General features: G+C 41.8%; 1 protein-coding gene across 3 annotated transcripts in view; it reads left to right on the forward strand.

Annotated features, from left to right (window-relative positions):
• Positions 1-12,321, forward strand: part of lrmda (leucine rich melanocyte differentiation associated) — a 189,443-nt gene that overhangs the window by 154,122 nt on the left and 23,000 nt on the right. For all 3 annotated transcript variants that reach the window (XM_031877238.1, XM_031877245.1, XM_031877254.1), the window contains one exon: positions 11,568-11,652. In XM_031877238.1, coding sequence (XP_031733098.1) covers positions 11,568-11,652 — 85 coding nt within the window. The remainder of the gene's footprint in view (positions 1-11,567; positions 11,653-12,321) is intronic.

Consider the following 12,321-nt stretch of genomic DNA (forward strand, 5'->3'; position numbering starts at 1 on the left):
TGTGTGTGTGTGTGTGTGTGTGTGTGTGTGTGTGTGTGTGTGTGTGTTTGTTCATGCACATGTGTGTGAAGTGGCAAATGTGTCTCTATCAAACATGCATATATTCTCACACAAGCACAGTGTACATGCATTGAACAAGCATGCCTACACAGTTGCGCTTAGAAATGTCAGATGGATGTGCCCTATGAGGGAAATCACTGCTTTGGATTAGTAGTTGACTTTTTTTAAATACTTAGCTGTATGGCAAATATATTACAATCGTGATCAAGATACCCACTGTTACTACACCCCTATAGCATGGCATCATTTCAGTCTCTGAGCTGTGAGGTGTTTCTGAGTGAGGTCGTTCTGCTTATGATCTTTTCACTCCCTTCACTTGGAATCTTTTCATCTCATCCAGTGCAGGTTCAAATCCAGGTTAAAACCTTTGTCTCAGTCTAAATCTCTCTGTCCTGGCATACTGCACAAATTCCGATCTGTCAGCTCAGCAGATTCCTGGTGCTGGTGTGCAAGTTTCCTGCTTGTGTGCCGTCTCTCTGTGTGGGAGGTATATGCTAGCCATGCACCTACCTGCTAATTCAAAAGACTCAATCAGCTCTGCTAACTGAGGAGACAACCCTGGGTTCCTGTAATTGCCCTGGTGACAGTGCTTCGGCAAGAAAAAAAAACGCCTTTCTGTGTCTCAGTGTCATCATTTGCACAATGTTATGAATAGGTTAATAAAATAAAATACTTTAATTATAGCTTAGTTGCCATATTGTTAATGGCACCAGTGTGGCTCAATTGAATAATCCAGTTTCTACTATTAATTATCTGAAAGTGAACTTGCTTAAATGATATTTTACAGCCCCTTGATAAAATTACCGCTAGAGGCAATGTAATGATAGACAGACAAAGGCCATGCACGAATTATCATAAACTATTAGCTTGTTTCCAAAGGGTTTTATGTTAATCTTTTAGCGCTTAAGTACCCTGCAATTAACATATCAGGAGGAGCTGCCTTCCAGCTAGGCTTGCAAATTGAAGTCCTCAGATAAAAAAGCTATTGAGATGAAACCCTGACAGAGAAGAGGAGCTATCGCACTGAAGTGTGCTGGAATTTTTACTTGTGTGTGTGTGTGTCTGTGTGTGTGTGTGTGTGTGTGTGTGTGTGTGTGTGTGTGTGTGTGTGCGTGCGTGCGTGCACATTTGCGAGAGAGGGAGAGCGATAGAGAGACTTTAAGAGCACTGAGACAAAGAATGAGTGAAAAAGAGAGCAAGATGCCGTGAGAGTGTCTGTGATCAAGGATGTATAACAATTCCATTATCTCTCTTGGGTGATGACATGAGATGTCTCTTTCAGGCCTCTTTCTCTTTGTCTAATGCTACACAGTCTGCGAGCTATAGGAGGATTGAAATCGCTCTCATCGGCTGCGATGGCGGCATCTGATGGAATGTGTTTACATATCGCGCTAGTGGCTTGATATGTAAATGTGGCGCGTTGAAAAGGCTACAGGGAGATATGGTTCATTGTTAGGTCTTCGCAGTCTGTGTTCCCTTTTATGCTAAACACAATTGTATCCACTGAGCGAGCATCTTGTAAACCACCCGTTGCCTTTGGTAGGTTAAACCCACAAAGGAGACCCATGCTTTGGAAGATATGCATGTTTTATAGGGTAATTGGCAGCTTTGCTTTTGTCTGCTTTCTTTGTTGTCGACACATAGCAGCTGACACCATTTACATTTACTACAGTTCAATGAAAATACCCGTAACACACCTTGTGTTCAGTCTAGTTTTACTTTTTTGTCTTGCTTACTAACTGTACAAATTAAAAGAGGGTCATTTTATTACTTGGAGACTCATCCTTCTTAAGAAGAATATATATATATATATATATATATATATATATATATATATATATACACACACATATATCTTAATGTTGTTAAATGCATATTTGTTTTTTTCCAGAATAATTAGCAAATGTTTTTTGATTTGGTAGCCGTTTGTAACCATCTAGTCATCCTCACTGTAGGAAGTAATTCACTGTGTATGTGAGTAATGAATTGTTAGACACATGGCATTCTGTACATTCTAGTGCAGTCCTGCCTCAGTGAAACCCTATTGCCCATAGATATATGACCCCACTGAGGCCTTAATCTCATGTTAAAGATTTGTTGGCCTCTAGAAGTCAGTCCTAGCATTGAGATGCCTCGCCTGATTTATATTCACTACCGTGGAAGAGGAGCCAAATGCACTATCTGCAAAGCAGATGCTTCAGCAGTGCCCTTGTATTATGCTTTATACTTATCCGGAAATAAGACCTGCAAACAAGGTCATGTCCTTGAACCCGCTCTGGCCTCTCTTTCTTTCTCTCTCTTTGTATTGTTTCCTCCTTTTTGACTCATAATGGTCATTCATGTAAATGATAACCCGACAAAAATATTATGTTTGTATTCTCATTATACAAATACACTAGCATAGGAAATAGTATCCTAACCCTTACACTACAAGGTTTCAATTTCCTTCATGGCTGAATATGAGAGCAGAAAGCCCAGAGAGAAACTAAACAAAATCCGGATGACGCCTGCCTTTAAAACCAAATTCTTGTCTGTCAGCCGCTGTAATTTATGGGGTGGAGATTACAAAGCTACCGATACAATAAATTAAGCTGATGGACAGAATTATGCCCAGTGCTTCCTGCTCTCCCCAATGACGCACACTAACTTAGCAGTGGCTGACAATGAGTGTGATTTACCACCTGGGCAAGAGTGGAGAAGGGAAAACATTCACAGGCAAAGGCACCCAGGCCTCACTTTGGCCCACAGCCTAGTGAATAAAACCCCGCTTTAATTCACCCACAAACGTGTCGCCATTAAAAGACTAAGAATAGGGATTGCAGATCATAAATATACTCTCTGATTTATTAGCTAACAACAAAGAGCATAAGCCCAGCCAAAGAGAGGGAGATTGTTTGACAGAAGGTTGTCAAGGAGAGAAAAAGAGAGGAAAAACACACTCATTCTCTCGTTCTCAATCACAGACACTCTAAATCTGACCAGGGATGTAGCCCAGCACTATCTCCTGCAGCAGCGTAGGAGCAGATGTGTCTGCTCCCCTCTCAATGTGTGACAGACAGAAAAGATAAACAGAGAGAAAACCAGAGAGAGAGAGAGAGAGGAAGAGACGGAGGGAGGGAGGTAAAGAGAGCAGGAGCTGGCATGGCACTGGCTAATTTATCTCGCTGAGAGACAGATTAAAGAGAGAGGAGAGTGAAACAAAGTTCCACTGGCTTAATCAGCGGACAGCCTGCTAGCAGAAGACATGATAAATCAGAGCAGGCTCTGTACAGGAGAAAGCCTTTGCTCCGGGAGGGAATGGGAGACATCCTCAGCCAAACAGCAGTATCTTTTACATGGACTGTTGTGAATAGCAGCTTGTGAACTCGCTATGTGTATACTTGCAATCGATACTCATTGCTATTGTTTGAACAAACACGGTTGTACAGTAGCCCTCTGCCGTTACTTTTGTTCCAACACTGTTGTTTTTAGTGGTGGGTGAACAATCCTGCTTGGTGGTGTTTTGTAAACAGGACAAAAGGACACGAAGGGCCTTAAGTTTCCCCTTGGTTGTTGTGTGCAGACGTGTCTTTCTTTAGCTTCGTGTCTGACAGGAGACTAACCTAAGGGCCTAACCCAGGAACAGGAAAAGGGGGCTTAGATATCCCTGTGTCATTAGTTCACTACGGGGTCACAGCTGGGCCACTCGGAGCATGATTACACCTCTTGATTTATCTGCTTTGGAGCCCAAACACAGATAAATCTCCGAGCTCATCCCCGCCGTGGGATCCTCACTGTCTGATAAACGGCCCAAGCTGAATAAACAACCAGCACTACCCCACCCCCACAAACACCCAACCCCTCATACATTATGAATAATTCATTCAGAATTGCGTGGTCTGTTAAATGTGTATATTTTGTATCTTAAATGGCAATGGTGCTTTAATGATCCCTATCAATCCTCTGTGCTCGTCTTTGATGAAATGTTAGTAAGGCAGAGGTTGGCGGACATTTTGTTTTGTAGTTGTAAACTTTATTTCCTCACACCGGCTGTCTTCCGCCAGCATTTACACATAAATATACTTTATGCAAATGTGCCGCGGGTTAGCCCGCACTGCAGCTCCTGTGTAGATATTGGCCTGTCTGCGACTTTATGACAAAGTTTAAAATCATTCATTACAATGACCCCTGCGGTAAATTCAGTTAGTGGAAAATTGTCCCGGCTCTCCTGTTTGGTGTGTAGATGTGATCACGAGTGCATTTTTAACTTAATTAATTGGCCGTTTCTGTTGACAAGAAATTTATGCAGTAATAATTTGCTCGAAATAGATGCAGAGCGCAGGAAATGAGATATCCATCAGGGCGCTTGTGTTCCGCCAGCTGCACCGCGGCTAATATGAAAGTATTTCAGGCTGCTCAGATCCTGCTGTTTGCGCAGTCAAGATTATATATACCCACGATCCATTGCCTGCCTCAGAGGCGCTCATGGAGGTCTATGATAACAAAGACTATGTGATTTATGGCTTGCTGTGAAAGCAGAACTTGATGAGATTAAACAATTTCATAGCACGAGTGTTTCTCAGAGGGCCCTCTGATTTGTGGCAACAGCGCCGACAGTAAATCAGGTTTATATATCTGAAAGCATGCTCAGCAAAGGAGTGCAATTACTGTTTCAGACAGCTACTTTTTATTTAATTTTTATCCCTGGTTTGTCTCTTTTATTTCTGGCCTGTCACATAGCCACTCACCTTCATAAGTCCTTCTGAGGAAAGGGTTGAAGAAGAGAGGAGGTGGAGAAGTCAAGGAGGGGAAGGCACGGTGGCGTGGGCCCTCTGCTATCTCTCCTCCACAGCTTTTAGTGAAACAACAACAACAACCAGGGGGACAATGACGGCCACCAGCAGAACAACACGGGCATCCATAGAGCAGGGGGAAGCACTCCATTTTTAATGCATTGTTTGCCTGCTGCTCTGTCCCTGTCTGGGTAAATGGAGTAGGCAGAGTGTAATTAGAGAGCTGGGCTTTGCTCCGTGCCATAAAGATGACATGGTGTAATGATACAGCTTACAGGCCCGCAGAGGGTTGTGTCTCGCGACGGAGGATCTGGGTCGTTTGCCTGTGACTTATGATAGGTGTGGAAGATGACAGTGTTATCATTGCGACGTGGAACTCTTTCGAAAGGTTGTCAGGGATTGGAGGCAAGCAGAGATGGATAGGGAGCATATTAATCATTTGTGGTTACAGTTTGTCGTGTCATATTTTCAAATGGAAAGTAAGGAGGAATCCTATTTTCAATTAAGCTTAATTATCCTCATTATGTATGTTTTTAGTGATCTTTATATGCGGAAAGAATAAGGTTTTTATTTTTTTTATTTTTTATTTCATTGAACATTTTGCATTGAGTTGTAGTCAGAGTCCTTACATTTCAATCACTGTGGTTATGCTGTTTTTACATCATACTCTTCTGCATCTGTACTAATCAACAAATCAGTTTGTGTTTGTGCGTGAATGTAAGTGAGCATGTAAGTACATGTGCATTAGTGTTTCTGGCATTAGAATAATGGTAAAGGGTGTGCGTGAGCTTTTTAATGTGAGTGCATACACACATGCAAATCTGTGTGTTTTGAAGTTGTGGTTAAATGTTCCACGGTTGTGTGTGTGTGTATGTGTGTGTGTGTGTGTCCTTGGGTGAAGATGTGAGTTGTGCATCTGTCTGCATCATCCCATATCTTCCCAGAAAACATCAAGAGATCTCATTATTTCGACATATCTCAGGGTTTTTTTTCCTCTTTTTTTTTTCTCTCCGTATGCCTTGAGTCAAAATTAGTTTTCATCCCCTCTGTGATCTTACTGACTGAAGCCGGCTCAAAGTAAAGAAAATCGCGGTGTTCGCAGCGCGGCTGAGTCAAACACACACTTCACACAGCAGCAGTCTGAGTTAAGCATTGCTAAGTAACCTTCACATTTCACTCGTGTGAAGAGCTAATTTCCTTTAAGTTCACATGTCACTTTTTGTGGCTCTTTTTTGTGGGTCCTCTTCAAACGTCTTTCTGCGTCTAATTGCATAGGAAACATTCGAGACAAGCTGGTGTGACAGGCCCGCTCCCAAAGTCTTCAATTATTAAACATCCTACACTCTAGAAAACAGCCCTGACGTTAGCTACAGCCCCTAATCAGAATCGAAAGCCTCATGATATGTCACACTCCTTAGTTGCTATGGTTTTGTGTACCTGTGTGTGTGTTTGTGTTGAAAAGATGGAAATATTTATTTTCGCACCAGATAAGGCAAAACTCTGAAAATGATGATTTTTTTTTGTCACAGGTAGATCAGAACATTTGCATCTTCTTTTTTTCTCCTGTTTTAGAGATGAAAGAAATTGTTTGTACTTCTGAAAATATATGAAACAATCAGTTGTGTTTTGTATAAAAGTTTGAAGAAGACACTTAATCATTGTTTTAACTAATATATACAACATTTTGTGATTCTTTTTTTGTCTTTGTAACGTTGTAGCTACATAATCTGTGCCAATGCAAAAGGTCAAACTAGACCAAAATAAGAAATAGCCTCAAGCTAATTGTACCGCATACCTGTAATGTAGGCATACATTTCCGCTTTAAATCACTTATTCTGCAAGACACTCCGAGTAAAGGTCGAACGGATTCTTAAATTTCAACCTAAAAACAAATACAGCCTTATTACCATCTATGAGTCATCGCTGTGGGTGATTAACGTCCAGCAGCACTCAACCTTTGCCTGTCTGACACAAAACGGCAAATGTTCCCTGTTGCCGGTTCGCTCCGTGTGCCCCGTGCTCCGAGCGAAACATCGAAACAGTTGCTCTTGTGATCAGTGATCATATGATACATTTACTCAGAGCAAGTTCATTGGAGTAGAACTGGTAAATCATTAAACACACGCTCAGCAGTCTTCCTGCTCAGCAAAAGACTGCTGTACTACCCACAAGCCCAGGCACCATTACATCAAATGTTCTTCCCTCTGCCATTACCTAAGAAAACAGAGTTTATGCCTTTCATGCTTACAACAGAGATTTGAAACGCGTTATTGTGTTTTCTCTTCTCCCCTTAGCCATCATCATTAGATATCACAGATTTTAAAAAAGAAGAATTTTAATTGCTATGTTGCTTTTAAACGATTTCACCTTGAGCTTAAGCTTTTTTTCCAGATATATAATGACGTCCAAATAATAATATTTTGTGTTTTAGTACACCATAATGATAGGCTTCTGTTTGAAAACACTACGTTATGCACACAACTCCTTTGTGTACATCTATACTAGAGGTAGATTCAAAAGTTGGCAGTGAATTAGAGAATTTCTCATTTCATCATTGCTATTATATGCTGTAAGCTTGGCAAGCTGGTGCTACTTACTCGCTTCATTTCGTTTATTCGTTTATTTCTAAAAGTGTTGTATTGTTTGTAACCCCGTAACTTCAGAAGTATGACACATGGATCACAAAAGAATTCTATCCAGTGAAGAAATAAACGTGTCATGCCAGCATTAAATGTTGACTCAAATAAGTTCACAAGTTGTGTCTCCTCTGATCTCTAACATGATCAGAAAGCAGCAGCAGTTTACAGAGACAAGATGTGAAAAAAGTTCCATGCACAGACACAAAAGAAATATTTTGATATAGACCCAAAGAGAAAACATATCAAAAGACATTTTTATACATGTCTTTTGCAAGCACAAAAAAGCAGAAATGGTGTCAAGAGAAAACAAAACAGAAGGCTTGTTTCTTCCAACAATTGCTTTAAGCTACAAAAATCTCCTTGAGTCCCTAGCCTCCCCTCAATGTCAGCCCCCCTTCCCTCACCACCCTCCCTCTCTCTCCTCTTCGTTTCTCTCTTTTCCCCTTCTCCCTCTCCAAGGCAGGACAGGGCCCTCTTTGCACCCTGATAGGTTGCGGGCTGATGCTTAGCAACAACATTCCTGTGCCCTAAGTAGCATTAAGCCTCTGGCTGAACTCTTTGATGTGGCTGTCAGGCCACATTTATTTCCTTTTAGCACTTTGTCTACTTGTCCAGATGTATAAGGAGATAAAAAAAGGGCTGGTGTTTACACTGGTCTCCCTCTGTAGCGCGGCTGTAATTAGATTGTATTGCTGGTCAGTCTTAAAGAGGGAGGTGAGGTGAGGCAAGGCAGGAACCACCTGTGTGTCGGGATGAGCTGGTCAGGGTGAGACCTCGGAGCCAGGCTGCGAGAGAGGAAAGCGTGTGTGTGTTACTTTAGTTACTTTATGTACTTTTGTACATTACACTGTGGCAGCCAACATCACAATCGCATTCGAGTGAAATCTTTCTCGATCAGTTGTATCATTGTAATGTTCTGTAATATCACACCCATCGAGATTTGCAATCGGCAGCCAAGCTTGCAAAACTTTGTAAACTTAGTTGTAGTTACGTCTAAAAAAAACACCTCGGTATGCGTCAACCTTCCCCGACTCACTTTTTGGTATCTCATATTTTCAGGAACCCCACTGTGGAGGTGGTTATGAGCTCCGTGTTGCTCTCTTTGTGTTTTGCTTTTCCGTCCCTCCCCTGTCTCCCTCTTCCTGCTCCCCTCTCTCATGGTGATTTGTTGGAAGTAATAATCACTATTGCCTCTGGGTTTATCGGCATTTATTCGCATAACAACACAGACAGGGAGAAGACAAGACAGCATTGGTGTGATGTATTATCCAGTACGGGAATCATCTTTCATAATGACATCCAACAGAGCTTCCTCTCTCTGCCACCACCCTTTTCTCTTTAACACACACACACATACACACACTTTCTACATTTCTCTCTCCCTCTGTCCACCCTTTATTATCACAGAATCCATGGTGCTCCCCAGCCTGTAAATTTGTGCCGCATTATCATAAGCTGTGGTGATAACTCACATTGCACAGAGACAATAATGATGTGAACACTCAGCATATGCCCCAGGCCCAGCAAATTAAAACAATGCTCAGCTTGATGAGCAGACTAATCTGGACAGCAGAGAGACGGAGAGAGAGGGAGAGAGGAAAAGGGGGTCCAGGAGCATCTTAAATACACGACACAGCAGCACCTCCCTCTGTTCAGTGTAGGTACAACTTAAGAAAACAAGAGAAGGAGAGAAAGAGAGGATACAGGAAAGGGTGAATAAAGAGACTAAAATCATTGAGGAAGCGCTTGTTTAGAGCTAAGAACTAAATGTAAATCATAATTATGTCAATTTTGGATTTTTATGAAATTATTACACAGTCGTGTAGCACTCTGTGTTTATAATAACAATTAATTGTCAACAACATCCCATCGGTCCGCGAAGACTGGTGTTATAGTCCATCTTTATCGTCCCTTTGTATTAACCGTATAATATATTGAAATGATCTCAGACATCAATCCATTAAAGCAAGTACAAGAAAGAAAATTCTCCTTCACTGTTCCACATGCTTTTTCATTTTTAAACATTTGCTGCTCCTCCTCCTCTGGACAGGCTGTTGACTAAAGTGAAAGAGTGCAGATGTGGAGGGGTACGGAGGAAGGTCTGAGAGGAGAAAAGGGAGGATTAGGACATGAGAAAGCTGGCTGAATGTTGTTCTGTGGGTGGGGTAAAATGGTTGGTCTGGATAGGACAGGAAGTGACAACCACAGATGTTGAATGGACAGGGTGTTTGATCAGCAGGCAAGATACTGGGGAGGTGAAGTGGTGGTGTCATGCATAGCACGGGGACCGGGTGGGTGGTAATACTGAACGCAAACGACTGAAGTCCCACAGGACTAAAACCAGCCCAGGGCTTTATCCAGCTAACCCCAGCAGTCCTCCTCTTCCTTCTCCTCCAACGCCCCCCTAACATAGTCGGTGGGTGGTGCTGTTAATAATGTGGCAACTAGGAAGATTAATTGTGAGCAAGCAGCAGGATTAGAAGGGGCTTTTGGGGGCCAAGCAGGCCAGAAGAGGCCCGGGCTTGTGATCTTTCAAGCAGGCCAGGAAATGAGGCAGGCAGGGGCGCAACACCACGGTGGCTCAGAAGAGCATGGAGGTAGATCAAATAGAGAGGGCTCACAATTGTTAATGGCTGATTTGCTCTGTTAGCTCATAGTATTTATCAGAGACAGCCATTATCAATTATATCCTCAAAACCAAATGGCAAAATTAGGGCAAAATAAGAGACTTTATTTGTAGTGGTCATTTGGTAAATGATCATATTGGTTCAGGATCTTTCTGGCCTATTTCAATATCCATTTTGCAGTGCTACAATAAAAAAAAAACATTAGTATGGATACCTGATTGTTTTTCCTCAAATGGTGTGTATGTTTTTCACTGAGCACAGTATGTTCTTATTTGGGGTTGTTTTACTTCTTGCATTACACATTCCATACAAGAACAGTGTACAAGCAGGGAGTGATCTGTGATATTTCTAAACATGTTTCAGCCACTCCAGAGGCAGCAAGGGTCTGCTGTCAAAACAATATTTCTATCTCAAGCTGTTCCTTTCAAAAGCATGATCTACCAGCATATGTAGTAAGGTCTCAGAATGAGCTTATTTTGCCATTTTTCTCTTTGGTGTAATGTGACACACATGCCGGCCAGCCCTAATGCCTTTCAGAGATGCTATCTGAAAGCACATTATGTGATCGTTTTCAATTCACAGTGCTCTCTTTGCCCATGAAGAATATGGTTGCATTTAACAGTGCAGACCATTCCATTTCTCAAGGTTATGCATCGGCATGTAGAGGAACAACAATAAAAGCGGGAAAAATGCAGCTCCAAACCATCTCTAATATGTATTTGTCAGTATTGTATTTGCTATGATTAAAGACCCAGTGAATTCCTTCCTGCAGAAATGGAAAGTATTTCTGCAAAGGCATCGGATATCGCTGTGTCATGATAAACTGCCTGCCTGCTCCACTACCTAAAAGGCTAAGGGAAGGAAGAGGATGTTTTGGTCCTTGAAAGTGTATGAAAGAACAACAACACAAGAAACTCTTGACCTGTTCGGGAACATGCTCTAAAATGCAGGCCTCTGTTTTCTCTTTGTCTTATAGCAGCATTTGCCTGTTTAGCCTGAACCACTGACTTTGCTCACAGCTTGTTCTTGTTTCGCAGCCAGGAATCTATGCACATATTTATCTCACATTTTCAATTATGTGTCATCACTTAAGGTATCCAGTTAAAGTGCAAATTGCGTGTCCGCTCTGTAGAGAGGACTACCTTTACATAACCTCGCTGCATTTGTCTGCTCAGAGTGAGTGACATCTACCCTTTAGTTGACCACTGCAGGAGGACATGGCTGAGTGAAGGTTAAGACCTCTCCTCCCTAACCAGGTCGTAGATCAGATCATCAAAGACAGGAGTGAAGCTCCACAAAATGTGAGAATTGATAAAACATGACCTGCCACATTATGTAATAAAACAGGTGAAGTGTTTCCAACCTTTCCTGTACCAATCCCAAAGGATTTATGACACTCACATTCAGCTACTGTAACAACCTTTTTCCTTCCAAATATTTATTATTTTTGTTTGTCTCCTAACTCCTAGCCACCTAATGAGACTGGCTCTGAAAGTCACCCACTGCCCTACACTCCTCTACCCCGAGGATCCAGAGATGCCAAGAACCACAAAGGTAAGGAAATAAGAAAGACCTACAGACTTCATAACCTTTTCAGTTAGGCGGTTTATACATGCATCCCTTCAGATATTCTTTAAAGTCAACAAGAGGCGACACAATATATTATCCTACATTCAATCAAAACCTAGGCCCACGGATTATGCAAATACACATACGTCACAACCCAAACGGCTACAGAGAGTGGGAATCTATTGGCCTTGAGACTGCGTTGAAGTTGTGTTGTCTATTCTTATTGATCTCATCTCATCTGTGTGATATGTTGATAGTGGGAATAAATCTGAGTAATGTAGGTTAACTCTGATCTGAATGCATGCGTGGGAGCACATAGCACATACATAAGAAGCATCCTTGATCTGTTGACACTAGACATTGATTGGGCCTCGTGTTGACCCGGTGTAGTCGGTTGATGTAATTGTGTAGCAACTCCTTAGTATCAAACACTGCAATCTAAGAAGAATGCATCGCATTCATTCAAAATAATTGTGCAGGTCACCGCCTGCGTTTGGAGCAGATTCTCTGCTGAGGTTGATGTAAAAAACCCTGGTAGTCCATTTTATTATATTATACCCGTAAATTAGATTATATAAAAAGTATTTTACTTGAATCCTCAGACTCAGTCCATGTACAGTCTAGCATTTAATCAGTTTGTGTCATTGGGCTACC

Source organism: Anarrhichthys ocellatus, unplaced genomic scaffold (assembly GCF_004355925.1).
Source record: "Anarrhichthys ocellatus isolate YVR2014 unplaced genomic scaffold, GSC_Weel_1.0 scaffold3, whole genome shotgun sequence".
Lineage (NCBI taxonomy): Eukaryota > Metazoa > Chordata > Actinopteri > Perciformes > Anarhichadidae > Anarrhichthys > Anarrhichthys ocellatus.